At 36.5% G+C, this 17991-nt stretch overlaps 1 protein-coding gene across 1 annotated transcript in view; it reads right to left on the bottom strand.

Moving 5' to 3' along the window:
• Positions 1–433: 433 nt before the first annotated feature.
• The window catches only part of CPE (carboxypeptidase E), a 175781-nt gene continuing 158223 nt past the window's right edge, over positions 434–17991 (bottom strand). Inside the window, exons 7-9 of the mRNA XM_006896657.1 lie at positions 13709–13808; positions 10488–10606; positions 434–1241 (exon numbers count right to left, since the gene is read on the bottom strand). Coding sequence (XP_006896719.1) covers positions 1143–1241; positions 10488–10606; positions 13709–13808 — 318 coding nt within the window. The 3' untranslated portion in view covers positions 434–1142. The remainder of the gene's footprint in view (positions 1242–10487; positions 10607–13708; positions 13809–17991) is intronic.

Genomic DNA, 17991 nt, shown 5'->3' with positions numbered 1-17991 from the left:
TAACCCAAACACACTTATTGACACTAAGTTACTCCGAATCACTTAAGTCTCTTCATATTTTAGGTCTAGGCTTATACTATGATTCATTAAGAGGCCATTTGTCACCTATTTCATCCCATCTTAAGTTAGTTGTCTGACATTCTTTCCTTCAGCATGTATTGTCTCCTGTTACTATTGCTTTCATCATAATGCATAGTCACATATTAATTTGTACATATATTTGCTTGAAGTCTGTAACTACAGGTGGTCCACAATGTACATGGAATTATAATCTCTTCTCTATCATGGTATGCACAGAGTCTGCAGACTACCTAGCATTTAATTTTAAAATGCAGAGGCTGGAAAAATGAAAGTTACTAGTAAGAGAATTCATCATGATAACTCAATTTTAGACCAAAAATAATAGATAATTAAACCATACAACATAAAGATGTTTTTTAAACTTTATTCATTTTGAATGCATTTCTGAGCCAATTAACAACCAAGAGGAAACACTAAACTTTGAAGTAGTATTAACAAGGTGAATAATATAACTGCATTGTCTCTATTTGTACAAGTAAGACATTGAGTCCCATTCCTTCAAAAGCTCCTTGGTAAACATTTACATTTTCTTCTCATCAAAAATGTATTAACAACTCATGCTTATATAGCCAGTCAGCACAAGAAAACATATGACAGTTTATACTGAACTATTTAAGTCTTACACACAGTGCTCACAACCTCAAGCCGTATGTATTGACCTTCTCAATGGTATTCGTTACGTGACATTGCCACAACTTCTATCAGAAGGACTTCACTAAGTTTTAAAAGCTAGAATTACTCAAAAAGTTCTGCATTTTAAATAACACACAGAATATTGCATTTAAGTTCAAGCTAGTAAGATCACTTATAACTTTTCTATAGTCTTCTGCACAATGTATTTCGGAAAACAAATGTTCTATCAGAGAACAAAATAGATAGTGTTCTTAATTTTTTTAACCTAAAAGTCTAGTTAGTATATTTGAAGTAATGTTTAGTAATAGCTAATGATTAAAAATAAATCAATGTTAAATATTAACTGCACAATGTCTAAAAGAAAATTACTATATTGTGTTATAATATGCTATATATGATATAGTAAAAGAAGTTAATTAGAAGTCTTCCTAAAAATTTAAAGTTTCTGACATCATTTTCCACCATTCCATCAATTCTTCCTTTTCTTCTTCTTTCCTTTCAGAAAATGACTCCAGTTCAAAATCAACCTAAATCAAACAAAACCAAGAAAACACTGTCATCAAATTTCATATGTAGTTGTAAAAACTGAAATGATAATTTTTACCGTTTCCAAAGTAAGCTTATTTCAGTCATCTAAACTAAAGTAGACCCTAAAAAGTCTCCGAAGTAGACAAAAAGATACTTGCAGAACAAAAAATATAAAAATCACCATAATTGAAATATGCTCTGATTTAATAGCTTTGTAAGACTACTTAAAACAAAATTCTATGTCCTAGTATTGTTTATTCCATAAAAGACATGACATAATTCTTTTTCTGTTTGTGACTATGTAGGTCAATCTTAAATGGTCACCTATTAACTAGAAGAATGTAGAATCATCCAGTTCCATGATTCTAAAACACAAGGGTCTGTTTTTCAGAAACTTGAAATCTATTAGAAGAAACTGATATAATTACATACATCTCCTAACCATCATAAAATCAGTGGCCAAGGAATTCAACTCCTGTTTCTATCTTTCACCTTTAATATGTTTGTGGAAAATTCATATACTCCCACATAAAGGGGTATTCAAAATACATACATGTTGTTAGCTTAAAAGTTGCCTCTTCTAGTCATTACATTAGCCACATCTGGTATTCAGCTACCTTAAGTGTAGACACATGTTCTTGCAAATCAGAAACAGCTGTGGGACTGGGATGAAGGAGAACTTTTCACACTGAGTAGCACGACTTGAGGGAGTCTGGTGCAAGACCCAGGTGAAAGTGATGACCCTGCGAGAGTGAGATCCAGTGAGACTGAGATGGAGCGGGACCCTGGCGAGAGCGAAACCCTCATGATGACGATGGTGGAGATATTGTAGAGACTGTGGAATTGCTGTGGAGACACTGTGGCAAGGTGACTGAAAGAGAAAGTGGTTTATAACTGCTCTGAGGCAGATCTTGATAGATATTTTGGATTTGTGCTGCTGAACTGAAACTAGGACTTTTACTAATTATGGAATTGTGGTTTGCTATTAATCTGGCTTGGGCCTGCTGGGCTAAACCTGGATGTGTATTTTGAGATATTCTTTGCCTCTCCCACTCCCTAACCTATTTCCCTTTTAAACTCCACTGTTGGTATCACAACTGTGAGTAAAGTCTGTGAGCCATCACCAAATATCAAACCTAAATGATTGGTAGAAAGAGGTGCAGGAGCTTGGGGGGTGGTATTTCTGACCAAGCACCTAATCTATTTGCTGCTATGGATGCAATTATGAGGGCGATATCCCTTCATGAAATGTTTAGAAGTCAGATTTGGCCACAGCCATCCCCGTGTCCCATCTGTTCCTTTTGCTATGTACCTACGAAACTAAAGTCAATATTGCCTAGATCTTCAAGATTAACCATTCCCCAATTTCAGGTGGGACTGAAAGCCCTTTATTTGACCTTTAAGTTCCTGTATTTAGGGATGTGGTTATACTCACTATCATGTGTAGCATATGCTAGAAAAGGTAAAGATGAGAACAGCTGAACTCTTTATTACCTGTTTCTGAAGCTACTTTTGGCCAAGTATTATTTGCCTAAATATGTCTGATTTTAATACATAGATAAATTCATGCACATATCACAATCAAAACCAAATGCCATGTTAAAACTGTGGTGCATTTTCTGCAAGGCTTTTTTTTTTTACTCCTTAGTAAACTAACCATATGATTGTCCAATTTAAAATGAGCAAATCGGTCCATTTCAGCTTACTAATTGCAAGGACATCGATCTTCAAGCATTCCAATTCATTCTGGACAACTTATAATTTTACTAGATTCATACTTCATATATTCCATGTTCTAATTACTAATAGATGTTTGCAGCTTTTTTCCTCATTTGGCAATATGCCATATCAACAAAGGAAGGTCCCAAAAGCTTTACTCCATTCATGTCATGAAGGTTAACTCTAATTTGTGGAGACAATTCTTCCCTAATTGTTGTGTGTGTGTGTGTGTGTGTAGTGTAGTGTGTGTGTATGTGTGTGTCCTTCACCCATAGGAGTTTATCTTTTAGCAATATCTTGGACAATATTCTTTTGCTCTTCATGAGGTTTTCACTGGTCAATAATTTTAGAATCAGATCTCTAAACCCTTTTATCTAGTCTTGTTTACGTCTGGAAGCTCTGCTGAAACTTGTCTACCATTGGTGACCCTTGCCAGTATTTGAAATATGGATATAAAGCTTTCAGCATCACAGCAACACAATACACAAGGTACAGCATTACAACAAGGTGGCAAATAGTTTTGATTATATTAGGTTCTTAACAAGGGATTGGTGATTGGTTAAGGCCAAAAATTAACTTGTAGGCATCATTTCTTCGAATATTTACCAAGTAAGTTTGAACTCATCAGTTGTTCCATACTCAACAATCTGTTCTCATAAAGGTTACAGCCTAGGCAACCCTATGGGGAATCCTACCCTTTCCTGTAGGGTCACGGTGAGGTGGAATAAGCTGCATGGTACACAGCTGCAGATAAAAAGATAAATCCCATTTATATTGAAATCAAGGTCAGTGCATAAATGTTGTGTGCTTTTCAGTATTATTTTCTTTACTTCCTTGCTGTTGTTGTTGTTATATGCTGTCAAGGTGCCTGCACTCATAGCAGCTCTATATACAACAGCTCTAAACACTGCTTATCTTTTTTTATTTTTTTAATTGATATTTTAACAAAATTTTATAGGGAACTTGGATTTCAATTCATACATTGTTGCACATCTTCCTCTCTACCTAACCCCACAGTTCACTTTCTCTTTGAAAAAAAATTATTTCATCACAATTTCCTCTTGCCTCTGGCCCCCTCAGTCCACTTTGCCATGCAGCTCTTATTTTGGACTGTTGTCATACAAATAATGCCTAATCACATATTCCTTTTAAACAGGTCTTTCCCTCATCTGTTTCAATGCAGTGTACATTATTTATCCCCTCTTTTCTTAGTTTCCCCCAAACCCCATGTCAGTCCTGTTTTATAACAGTAGCATTATGCAGTATTTGCCTTTCTGTGATTGAGATATTTCACTCTGCATAATGTCCTCCAGGGTGATCCATTTTGTATATTATGAGTTCCTTGTTTCAGTGCTGCATAGTATTCCATTGTGTGAATATACCACAGTTTCTCTATCCATTTGTTTATTGATGGGCACTTGGATTGTTTCCACCTCTTTGATACTGTGAAAAGCATAAGTGTACACATATCTCTTTGGTTGGCAATTCTATTTCCAGTAGTGGAATTGCTGGGTCAAATGGTATTTCTATTTCCAACTTTTTGAGAAAGCACCATACTGCCTTCCATAGCGGTTGCACAGTTTTATACTCCCACCAACAGTGACTACAGGTTCCAGTTTCTCCACAACCTTGCCAGTATTTGGTGTTTGCTGTTCTCTTAAATTTTGCTATTCTTACATGGATGAGATGATATCTCATTGTTGTTTTGATTTGCATCTTTCTTAGAGCTAGGGATTGTGAACACTTCTTAATGTGTTTGTTTGTCATCTGAATGTCTTCTTTGGTGAAGTGTCTGTTCATAACCTGTGCCCATTTTCCACTTGGGTTGTTTACCTTTATCTTGTGGCGCTTGAGTATTTTATAAATTCTAGATATAAGTCCCTTATCAGGTATGTCATTACCAAATATTTTTCCCAGTATGTGTCTTTCCTTTTGACACTGTTGGAGAAGTTTTGATGTGCACAGGAATTTGATACTTAGAAGGTCCCTTTCATCTATTTTATTCTCTCCTGGTTGTAGGTTTTCCAGGATGGTTGGGAGACTGTTCATGTTGTGGATTAGGGCTTTTAGAGTCCTTCCAAGCTTTTCTCTGATGAAGTTTGTAGTCCTTGGTTTTACTCCTAGGTCCTTGATCCACTTTGAGTTGGATTTTGTGCATGGAGCAAGGTGTGGGTCTTGCTTGAGTTTTCTATAGATCGTTTTCCAATTTTGCCAATATAATTTGTTAAAGAGGCTTTCACTTCCCCACTTAATTGATTTCATCTCCTTGTCAAAAATCAACTGACCATAGGTAGATAGGCTGATTTCTGGGTTATCAGTTCTATTCCATTGATCTTATCAGTTCTATTCCATTGATCTATGCGTCTGTCATTGTATCAGTACCACACTGTCTTGACCACTATGGCAGTGTAGTAGGATTTGAAATCAGGGAGTGAGATGCCTCCTACCTTTCTCTTTTTAAGGAGTTCTTTGCTTATTCAGGGTCTCTTTCCATTTCAGATAAAATTGGAAATTATCTTTTCCATTTCGTTGAAGAATGGAATTGGTATTTGTATCGGGATTGCATTAAATGTGTACATTGCCTTTGGTAGAATTGTCATTTTCCCAATATTGAGTTATCCAAGAGCATGGTATTTTCTTCCATTTTTTTGTTTCTTGTAATAATTTTTTTGTAGTTTTCTTTGAATAGATCCTTTGTGTTTTTAGGTAGATTTACTCCCCAAAATTACAAGCCCTGCTTACCTTGAGCCAATTTCTTTGTCTCTGACATATCTAACCCCATTACCCAAGTCACTAAGTCAATCCATCCATCCAATGTCTTCCTCTCTTGTGCTATCATCCCACCCTTCCAAGCATGGTGTCCCTATCTAAGAACTGGCCCCTCCTGGGAACATGCCCAAAGTATGTCAGACAAAATACGGTTTCAAAATCCTTGCCTCCAAGGAGCAGCCTGGTTTTACCCTCTCTAGGATAGACCTGTTTCTTCTCTTAGCAGTTCATAGTATATTCAAATACTCTTCTCCAGCACCACAACTCAAAGGTATTGATTCTTCTCCTATAATGCTTAGTCATTGCCCAGCTCTTTTAGGCATAGTAAGTAACTGCAAAAGCCATGGCGTGGATCAGTCGCACTTTAGTTTTCAACCTGACACCTTTGCTTTTCAGTACTCTGCAGTAGTCTTTGACAGTAGATTTTCCCATTGTAATTCATCTTTTTATTTCCTTCATGCTGGTACCAAGAATGTTGATTGTGGTGCCAAGCATGCTGAAGCTGTTAGCAATTTCAATCCCTTATCCATCTATCATGATGGTGCCAATTGGTCCAATAGTGAGGATCTTGTTTTCCTGATGTTGAGTTTCAATCCATATTGAAGGCTACAGTCCTTGACCTTCTGCAGCAAATGCCTTATGTCCTCCTCAGTTTCAGCAAGCAAATTTGTGTCATACCCATAAAACATGTTGTCAGTGAGTCTTCCTCCAATCATGATGCCACATTCCTCTTCATAGAGCCCAGCCTCCCTGATGATCTGTTCCACATATAGATTTTAAAGGTATGGAGATAGGATGCATCCCTGACACACATATTTCCTAATTTTTGACAATGCAGTGTTTCTTTGCTCTGTTCTGATGTCTGCCTCCTGGTGCAAGTAAAGGTTTTGCACAAGCACAGTCAAGTGTTCTGGGATTCCCATTCCAATCAGCCAGTTTGTTGTGATCCACACAGTCAAATGCTTTTACATAGTCAATGAAACACAGAAAAAGTAAATCCTCTACTATCAAGGCAATATCAATTCATAGCAATCTAATTCATAGAACTAAGTAGAAGCTCCTCATAAAGTTCTCAAGGAAAGGAATTCTAGTGCTGTATTCTATGTTGGGCTGATAACTATAAGGAAGATGGTTCAAATCCATAGGAGAAAAAATAACTAATATGCTCTCATTAATATCTATTGCCTCAGACACCCAAAGGAGGGTCACTGTGAGTCTGAATTTACTGGACGTCAGTGAAGAGGTAATTTTTATGAAACCACACTGTTACCTGTTTTTTCCTTGCCAACAAGCTGGATCACTGACCCTTTAGTTAGCAGCTATTACTTAACCCTTATACCATTAGGACTTCACACTCAGTGTTATTCCCAATAATTGTTGTTGCTATCAAGTTGTTTTCAACCCATATCAACTCAAATGTACAACAAAATGAGGTACAACACAATCCTTTACCAGCCTCAAGTTGTTACTATGTCTGACCCCTTGTCGCAACCACTGTGTGAATGCACCTTACTTAGTTAGGGCCTCCCTCTTTTTTGCTGACCCTCTACTTTATCAAGCATGCTGTCTTTCTTCTGGGACTGGCCCCTCCTGATAAAATGCCAGAAGTTCATAAGACAAAGTCTTGTTATACTTGCTTCTGAGGAACATTCTTGTCTACATTTCATCTAAGACAGATTTCTTCATTCTTCTAGTAATTGATGATACAAGATTCTTCAAGAACACTATCATTCAAAGGCATCAATTGTGTTTCAGTCTACCTTATGCATTGTCAGGTCTTCTCGTGTACATGATGTGATTGAAAATATTATGGTTTGGGCTAAGTGTACCAAAGACGTATTCAAAGTGTTATCTTTGCTTCTTAACACTTTCAAGAGGTCTTCGCAGCATATCTGTCCAAAGTAATACATCACTTTATTTCTTTACATTGAGTGTTATGAATCATGAAATGAAACTCTGGGGAAATTATGTAAGTTTAATACACTTCTGTTTTCACATATGCTAAATTAGTACAGTAATGTCATAGGTTGTTATGAGAGTTAAAATACAAATCACTTAAATATGTACATTTTCAGACAAATAACTTGAGCCTTCCAGTTCAAGTGCCAAATACCAAGTACAGTGTGCTAATAATATCTTTATGATTAATTGAGTACAATAAGCAGTTGATAAATATACATAAACTAATCCAAGACGGCATTAGACTATAAATCTAAAGACGAGGGTAGTGCCCTCTTTCACAAGCCTTGTGGTGAATTTCATATCAAAATGCAAATTCAAATAAGCAGCTTTAATTCTGCTGAGGCTTCTCCCACTTTTTTTTTGTTTTCCTAAGGTGGGAGAAGTAGTTTGAAACCAGTTGTTTGTGGCATTTAGCTGTTAACTAAGAGTTTGCAGGAAAGAAGCTTGAAGAAAATGTGGGTTTAGATTTTGCAGTCCTTAGAAGCAGAGATGGTTTAGGGCTCTTGGTCTAGCATAACCTATATCTCTACTGAAAGAATAGGCATTCTAGAATGAGTGGAAAGAAAAGGCTGATAGGATTGTTAATGTGGAGAGAGGTAGGGTGTGATGATCTATTAAGAAGTCATGTTAGTTCAGTGTTGTTTGTTGATGGGACTTCAGTGAGTGATGCTGAGTAAACTAATTATCTTCAGAAATATATGTGTAGGAGAGCTATTACAGTAATTGTTTATGGTATAATTAGGCTGTTGCTTTCTGTTATTTCTTTGATGAATAATCATTTTAGAGAAAAGCTCAAGAATGGTGGGGGTCCTCCTATTGACATGAGGGTCGTCAGCAGAGTCAGTATTATAAGTGGACCCTGGATTGGGTTTTTACTCCAGTTTGTAGCTAGTGAGAGGAGAATAGTGGATCAGTTGATTAGTAAAATAAACATTGTTAAGGTGAGGAGGATGTAGATTATTACGTTTAACAGGGCTATTGCTGGGTTCTAAGTAATAACAGCTGCTATTCAACCTATGTAGGCAATTGTTTCACTCTCTCCGGGACAGACTTGTTAGTTCTCTTGGCAGTCCATGGTATGTTCAATACTCTTTTCTAGCACCACAACTTAAAGTCATCAATTCTTCTGTCATCCTTGGTCATTGTCCGGCTCTTTCGCATAGCAAGTAATTGAAAAGACCATGGCCTGCATCCTGCACACCTTAGTCTCCAAAATGACATCCTTGCCCTTCAGCATTATGGAGAGGTCCCTGACAGAAGATTTTCCTAATAGAATTCACCATTTGATCTGCTAATTGCTAGTGCCAAGAATGTTGATTGTGGAACTGCGTAAGCTGAAATTGTTAACAATCTCAATATCTTCTCCAACTATCATGATGCTGCCAATTGGCCCAGTGGTGAGAATCTTCTTTTTCTTGATGTTGATCTTCAATCCATATTGCAGACCACAGTCCTTGATCCTCTGCAGCAAATGCTTCAGACCCTCCTCGGTTTCAGCAAGTTAGGCTGTGTTGTCTGCATAACGCAAGTTGTTGATGAATCTTCCTCCAATCCTGATGCCATATTAGGCCTAGGTTTATATTAATTACGTAGAAGGACATGGGTAAGAGGATTCATATTGTTAAGGCTAAGGTTACAGCTAAAATTGGGGCAATAGTAAATATGAGGATGGAAGATGTAATTCGACATAAGGATTCTTTAATAAAGAATATTAATAAATTATTTTAAAAATTTTTAAAATACATTTATTGCATCTGTGATTAGCTGGAAAAGGCTGTTTGGGACCCATGATGTTAGGATCTCTGCATAATTGTATACACTCAAGCACTTTACGTTTGATTAGTGTTAGGAATGCTACTGTTAGCAGGATTAGGCCAATTAGTGAGATCAGTTAAATTAATTAGGAACATTGTTAGGAAGAGTTGTTGAACCTCTGGATATAGACTTAAGTCTTATGCAATTTCCAGGCTCTGCCATATTAGCATGTCCTGCTCTAGGGCAGAGTTATGATTCATATGATAAATTAGGATAATATCATATATTTATTTCTAGAGAGCTCATTTTAAGTTGGCTCCATTTCTCTTGTCCTTTTGTACTGAGAGAAACATAGTCTGTGTAGAAACTGACTTGGATTACTCTGGTCTGAATTCAAATCACAAAGGATTTTAACTGTTGAACAAATGAACCATTCATAGCTGCTGCACCATTTGGATGCCCTGATCTATCATCATAGAGGTCATAAACCATATTGTCTATGTGGACGCTAAAACAGAAGTGTGCTGTTAGCCCTAGGGTGATTTGTTCCATTCATCAAAAGATTGGGTCAATGAGATGTTTAAACTTTGATCTATAGGATCTTTGTAGACTATCATTTGGAAGTGTGTTTTGGGTGTGTTTTTTTTTTCTCCAGGGTCACCCCAACCAAAATGTCTAGCTCAGTAAAATAGATAGTAGATCTGGGTGGTTTATTACTTTCTTTATTGCGTTAGCTAATTAAAGCTTCAAAGGGTCGTCTCATCTTATAAGTTCATTCCTGCCTCTTCACTGGAAAGTCAAGTTCACGGAATGGACATAAGAGATAGTTGAATCTTCAGTAAGCCATTCTTAGAACTCCTTAATTAAAGAACAAATGACTATGCTAGCTTTGCAGGGTCAGAGAACTGTGGCTACTAAACTAGTTACAGCTAACCTTGAGAGAACTGAAACACCACTTTAACAACCACAATAGCAATAACAAAGTATGTTGGATGTCTGACAAGTGTTATTAAATCTTGGTTATGGTCATAATCACCTACCCCAACGGCAGGGCTGTAAGGAATGGCCACTTTCTTTGTTATTGCCAGATAGCCAGGAGCTGAGGCTGTGAGTTTATAGTTTCCAGGTACAAGCAATCTCCAGTAATCACCATCCTTTGCTATAAGAAAAGTGAGCACATAATTACAAAGTACATACATGAAACGCATAATTTCACCACTCAAGAAATACTTATTACACCCCAGTTCAACTACTTTGAACCCTATTTTAAAAGTACACTTAATTCTCACTTATCAACTATCTTATTACCCAACGTGTTGTATACACAAGGATAGTGAGAACTCAATTGAACTATTTTGTGCAGTATTGAAAACTGAGGTGCAATGTGAGAGGAGCATTGTCTGTAATGGTAAAGGTTACATGTCCGGTTATGACTCTCAACGTACAGTAGTTGTCCTCCATTTATTGATCTGATGTGACCACTATTGCATAACGTCAATTTTCGCATAACAACCTGGACTTTGGAACCTAAGCATGTTGAGATGTTAGTTCTGAAAGTAGGTGTTTATGACACTTGATGAAATGTCATTAAAAATAGGATGAAGCTCTTTCTATGGAGCCTTTTTAGCTATTTTACAGCTATTAGTGTTAGCTTGTCTGATGGTCTAGTGGCAAGAAGCTGCACTGCCATCCCTAAGGAACATGATTCAAGTCCACCAGCTTCTCTGAGGGAAAAGATGGGCAGTCTCCTCCTATACATTATCTGCCTCTGAAAACCCGCTGGAGATCATCTATGGGTCAGTTCTGACTCAATGGTACACAACAGCTCTTCTATGAAATTCTGGAGTAATGCAGGGGGAAAGACACATATTGGTCCAAAACATATGTGAGGGCAGAACATCTGGACATGATATTTTCTTTCTTGCCCTCTATCTTGCCTGATCAAGACACAGTAATCTGAATGTCTACACTGGTGCTTCACAGTTTTTGGTCCAAAGATAACTTCATCAGATTCCCTGAAGTGCTAGTCAGAAATTTAGATTTCTCCAGATGAAGAATACTTTAGTCTAGATTGCCTCTAATAAACTACAAAATCAGAAAGTTCTCTACACAATTTTTAAGCAAAGCAGGGCTATGTTTCATGTTCTTTCACCCTCCCCATAGCCACAGTTCCTCCATAGCATAGATGCTCTGCCATAGCCCACCACAGCCCCTATAATAACCCCTCTGACACTAAGGCCTTCAACTTACTTGCTTCTCTCCTCAGGTTGTAAAATCAATGAACCTTGGATAATTTCCAGCTCCTTGTCCTATTCTATCCCTGCCCCTATGGTGCAAAGGTCTAGACTAGATAACATATATTTGTGCTCATCTGTCTCCAATCTGTAAACATCACACATACAAGTGATCGTTCTTGCCTTGCGGTCCTTCTACATTTTCTTAGATCGCCCACACTCTCCTTTTCCTTTATTGGTACTTCTCAAACTTAGGGGTACAGCAATCATGTGAGGATCTTAGTAAAATGCAGATTCTGATCTGGAGTGAGGCCTTGGAGTCTGGAATTCTAACCATTCTACAATAATGCTAAAACTGCTGAGAAGGGATCACAATTTGAGTAGTGGAAAAATAATCCTTTCTCCGTGTTTCTAATACTTCCAGCATATTCCCTTCATCCTCTGACTTTCCATTGATGTTTTCCTGTTTTCTCTATTGATGTAAAAAATGTAGAAACGTCCAGGGGGAAAAAATAGTCTTCTGTCACCATGTCTTCCAAACTACCATTAGTCTCCACATTTGTCTCTAGCTATTGCCTCTTTTTATTTGCTTAAACACAAAATTTCTGGGAAGATTTATAAAAAGTCTTTCTCTAATGTCTCTCTTGGTGCCATTCCAATCAAATTTCCACCACTCCACTGGAACAGATTTTATCAACACCCTCCAAACTGTGAAATCTGATTCATAAACATCACCTCATGTGATACTTTTTGTTTGCTTTGCTTTGGTTTTGATACACTTTTCATTTGACTTCTAGGTAAATGTACTTAATTTTCTTTCCACCTTAGACTCACTGCAAGCTCCTCATTATCACCTGGACCTAAAGAAAGCAGAAGTGTCCCAAAGTCCACTCCTTAGGTTTCTTTGTCAAGAAAATTTTTCAATGGCACATTAGCACTCACAAAAAATATAGGTCCCTTCTGGCCAAAGTGGACCAAAGCCTGAGCTTGATCTTCAGCATCCACCCCAATGATCACAAAGGGATCAGGTTCTGTAGTAGTTGGCACAGATTCTATATATTAGTTGGGAAAGTCTACTTACACTTAGTATGCTGAGAATAAATATGTTTGAATGAATGAATAAATGGTATGTTGGAGGACAGACATTAAGGAAAACTTATTCAAGCTACAGATATAGTTTGGGTGATAAATGAAACATTATACTGTCTAAAATATGTGTGCAGTTTATGGGTAAAAATATATTACTATATTTAAATGATATTAACAAGTTAAAGTTACATGAAAGTAAAATAGTTACAGATATTCTTTTAAACAAGAAAAGATAAATTAGCAAGTGAAAGACTATGTCATTATTGCCAAAAGGGAAAATGGAAATAGAATTCTAAGCCTAGAAATAATAAATATCGTATCTCAATCTTGTACTATCCTGTACAGTTTTGAGTCATTTGACTACTCTTATCCTCAGCTTCTTTATGAATAAAAAAGGGATTTATTAAATCACCCCTGGATTAAATAAAGAAATGTAGGAGAAATTTTTTTTTTTTGATGAAACAAAAATCTTTATTTGTAAAATGACTACAAGGAGAAATTTTTAAACACACAGTGTACATTTCTTTTCCCTATTCCTTTCAGATGATCCCTCTGGCTGCCCACTAATTCACAGCTTGTCAGTACTTTCAGAGATGAGACCAGAGCACAGATAGATTGAGTCCTTTTCATCTGAAAAATAACAAATTGCACTGGAGGGCCCCATCTCACAGTTACTGAGTGAGCTCGCTAAGGAAAGGGCGCCATCTGCTGAACCTTGATTTCCAAATGCAGCAGCAATATGAATTTAGCTCCCCCTGACCTCCCACAGGTAAAACGTAACTAAACAGAAGCTAGGGGAACAAAAGTATGGAGAAATGAGACATTTAATGGCTTTTGTTTAGAATATTGTAATAGTTTCAGTTATTATAACAAGTTACAATTATTATATTACTTCGTGTAATGCTACACTCTTCAGATAACGGAGATAGAATACCTACCAGATGTAATATCATGGTCTATTCCTTCCACAGAAATAGTTGCATTGGCAATTGGATTACCTTGATGATCTCGGACAAATCCTTTAACCCCTCGGTGTATCTGTGAAGGTCAAGAACAAGCAAAAAGTCCATATTAAAAATAACCTGTAAAGATGTTTCATGTCAAGGATCTTCTTATTTCCTAGCAAAATACTATTTAGATTACCACTGTTTTTTAATTTTTTTATTATTATTAAATTTTATTAGTTTTAATGAACATTTACAGGGATTTGGGGTTTTCATTCCTTCATTGCTGCACCATTCTCTCTACCCTCCTCCCGAGTTTCTTCTTCTTCCCCCGCCATCCGAATGTCTGTTTTAATTGTCCAATTGCCACAGTGTTTGTCAAAGTCAGTTCTGATTAATCTCCTTTGTCAGTGTGTCCTTTGCCATTCCCTATCACTCCTCCCTGAGAGAGACTTCACCCTGATTCATAAGGAAAAGGGGATGGCATATTCTCTTAGCTACTTCCTGCTGAAAAGGGACACTGTGGGTTTCAGGGTGAATATCTTCTCTCACTACTCTAAAGGGCCCCTTTGGCAGCAGGAAACACATAGACTATTATGGAGATTGATTTTGGAATTTCACTGTTGTTATGTGTCATCAAGTAGAATCAGAGCCTGCTCATAGCTGACCCTCCAGGAGGTTTTGACCAGCTATAAATCTCACAGGAGGAGATTGCCTAGCTTCCTCTTTCAGAAGAGCTGGTGGATTTAAATTGTATGCCTTTCTGTTGTCAAGGCAACTATTTACAACACTAAGTCGCCAGAGCTACCTTTCTTTTTCTTGGTAATGGACAAGTAATCCCCTTAAAATTGAAGCTTTAAGTCAAAGAAAGAATTCGAAATACCTTTCAAACTATTTACATATATATTTAAAGTTGTCATAGTTATGAAGTCTTAGACTTCAGCATATTTTATTATTTGTTTACTCTCTTTAATTTGGTCTCCCTTATATTACTGCTATCAGTTAATAGGAATATTATATTATAGCCCTTTACAACTGCTTATTCTGAATGACTACTAGCATTGGCCACTTTGAATCAGATAAGCATATGGTATACTATGCTGGGAATGAAAAAACAGAAGAATGATATTGCATTTATAGTAAAATAGTCAATTTCAAGTTCTACACTGATATACAATGTTGTTAATGATAGCGTATTATCCATAAGCATACAAGGAAAACTCATTGACACGACTATCACTCCTACATCTAGTGCTAAAGAAGAATTTGATAATTTTTACCAAATCTTGCAGTCTAAAATTACCTGAACATGCAATCAAGATGCACTAATGATTATTGGAGCCTGGAATGCAAGAGTTGGAAACTGTGAAGAAGGAATGTTGTTGACTTCTGTCAAGTTGAACATGACTCATAGTGACTCTATGAACAAAAGACCTGATGCCTTACTATCTTTGTTTCTACAAATCCATAGCGTTTCCATAGGCATGTGGTTTAGGAAGTGGATGCCACTCCTGCTTCCAAGCCTGTCTTAAACTGGGAGTTCCACCAAATACTGTCCACCTTGGACAACCATTATGGCATCTGACACCCCAATGGCACAAGGTTCAGCATCACAGCAAACCCAGATTACCTCAGCCCAGCATACTAACAGAAGAGTAATGTACAATTTAGAAAAATGTTCTTCCAAAATATAACAACACTAGTCTCATTTAGCAATGGTTAAGTGCCATCAATTCAAATATGACTCATAGTGATCCCGTGAACAAAAGACCCGAACTCTGTTCTACAACTAACATGAAGAGCTATGAAGAAGGAATAGTAGTTAGAAAATAGAGGCCTGGTGACAAAAATGAAGCTGAAAATAGAATGATCAAATTTTATGTTTTCAATGATTTATTCATTACAAATACCTTTTCTAAAAGACATAAACCAAACCAAAGTCTTTTTTAAAAGACTTTACACATGGACCTCACCTGATGGGCTGCATAGGAATCAGAATGACTATATCTGTGGAAGGAATTGTTGGAGAAGCTCTATATAGGCAGTCAAAACTAGGCCAAGGGTCAGACCATCAATTACTCGTGTCCAAGTTCAAACTGAGGTTGAAGAAAATTAAAATAAGTCCATGAAAACCAAGATATGATCTTGAATCTATTCTATCTGAATTTCAAGGTCATCTTAAGAGTAAGTTTAAAGCATTGAACAGTTGTGGGACAATATCAAGGATATCATCTGTCATTAAGAAGACAGAAGAGAAAGTAAAAATAAAATGGTTGTCAGAAGAGCCTCTAAAACTTGCACTAGAGCATCAAGAAACCAAAACAAAGGGAAGGCGTGCTGAAATAAAAGAGCTTAACAGAAGATTTCGAAGGGCAGCTCGAGAAGACAAAGCAAAGTATTATAATGGAATGTGCAGAGAGCTAAACTTGGAAAATATAAAGGGAAGAACTAGCTCTGCACTTCACAAGGTGAAAGAACTGAAAAACAAATTTGAGCCTCGAGCTGCAATACTGAAAGATGCTATGGGCAATATATTGATGGAAGACATTAAGCTGAGTGAAATATCTCAGTTACAAAAGGAAAAATACTGCATAGGATCACTGTTCTAAAAACAGGATGGACATGGAGGAAGGGAAAGTAGAGAAAGAATGGATAAATAATAAACATTATACTGGAATGGGAGAAGAGGGTATCTGAAGGGAATGGATAATATGGCAATTGAAAATGTGGAACAAGACATTAAAAACTGAATCTGGGAATAGGGAACGGGGGAAATGTGTATCAATGAATAAATGAAAATCAATCCTTTCTACAAACTTTCACCAAAAGAAATTTTAAAAGTGTTTGCTATTTTTTGTAAAAACCCTATAAAATAACACCACTCTTTTCAAAAGTCAAATAACAAATGATAATATATTATTTACAATATCAATAACAGGTGATCATTTTATTGGCAACTAGTATATTGAGAAAAGATTAAATACATTTTAAAAAAATTATGACTTAGTAAATCTTTCACACTTTACCAAGATTTTTCTATGAATCAGCCAACCAAAATTGAAAGACAGAAATTTAACCACTGGAAACATGAAAAGTTAAGTTTTTCAGATGAAATTCACATGGTGAGAGAGTGGCTGGCGATCAGAATAGCTATGGGGAGGAGAAAAAGGGGTGGAGATGACACAGAAGAGAGAACCAGAGAGAAAAAAAAATAAAAATTTTGAAATTCTTAACATGAAGATTATTATTATTGAAAGTAATTTAGGAAGATTCTGTCATGAAAAGGAGGACACACAAGTATTTTATTCATTTTGAGGCACTGTAGTCCTAAAATTAGTCATATTATTCATCTTAACAGTATAGAAGATTACATTTCCTATTTGGACCAAATGTGATAATCACTGCAAAAACAAAGTTTGCCTATTTTAACTCACATATACAAAATTAATTATTCATTACATTTTTTTTACTTCTCTAACTTAAGATATATATTATAGTTTAAATTTTAGTAAATAATATTACTAAATGTCTACCTCTCATATATCCATTACATGGCACAATGTGAAAGATTCTACTTTAGAAAATTTTGATCTTCTAAATCTCAGTAGAAAATTCCCTAAGTACATGTTGTTGTTATGTACCATCAAGTCAGAACTGACCCATGGCTGACCCTCTGGCGGGTTTTCAGAGGCAGTAAACCGTATGAGAGGAGATTGTCCATCTTTCTTCCACACAGCAGTTGGTGGATTCAAACCTAGTGTCTTTGGGATTGCAGCACAGCTTTTTACCACTAAGCCATTAGAGCTCCCTGAATATACAGGGAGTTTGCTAAAAGTGGGGACTCTTAGGTCCTTCCCTGCAGGGATTATGATTTAGGGATTGTGTATTTTCATCAGAAACTCTAGAGTATGACGATGTAGGTGCCTATGAAGAAATCTTTTTAAAAATAAAATTTTTTATTTTATTTGTGATTATGACAAAAGCTTACAGAACAGTTAGATTTTAATTCATTCATTGTTGCACATTTTACTCCCCCACCCCGTTCACCTTTTTTTTTTTAAATTCATTCATTGTTGCATAATTACCTCCCTTCCCCCCAGTCCTCTTTCCAATATAACTCTTCTTCTTGGCTGTTATCATAGGTACAAAGTCTAATACTATATTCTTTTTAAACAGTTCTTTCCTCCATCTGTTCCAATACAGTGTTCATTATTTATCCCCTCTTATTTTCTCCCCAGCCCACATGTCAGTCCTGTTTTGAAAGAGTGAAACACTAG

Source organism: Elephantulus edwardii, unplaced genomic scaffold (genome assembly GCF_000299155.1).
Source record: "Elephantulus edwardii isolate Elephantulus edwardi_28Jun2011 unplaced genomic scaffold, EleEdw1.0 scaffold00188, whole genome shotgun sequence".
Classification (NCBI taxonomy): domain Eukaryota; kingdom Metazoa; phylum Chordata; class Mammalia; order Macroscelidea; family Macroscelididae; genus Elephantulus; species Elephantulus edwardii.
The sequence above is the reverse complement of the archived record's forward strand: the minus strand, read 5'-3'. Positions and strand labels throughout refer to the sequence as shown.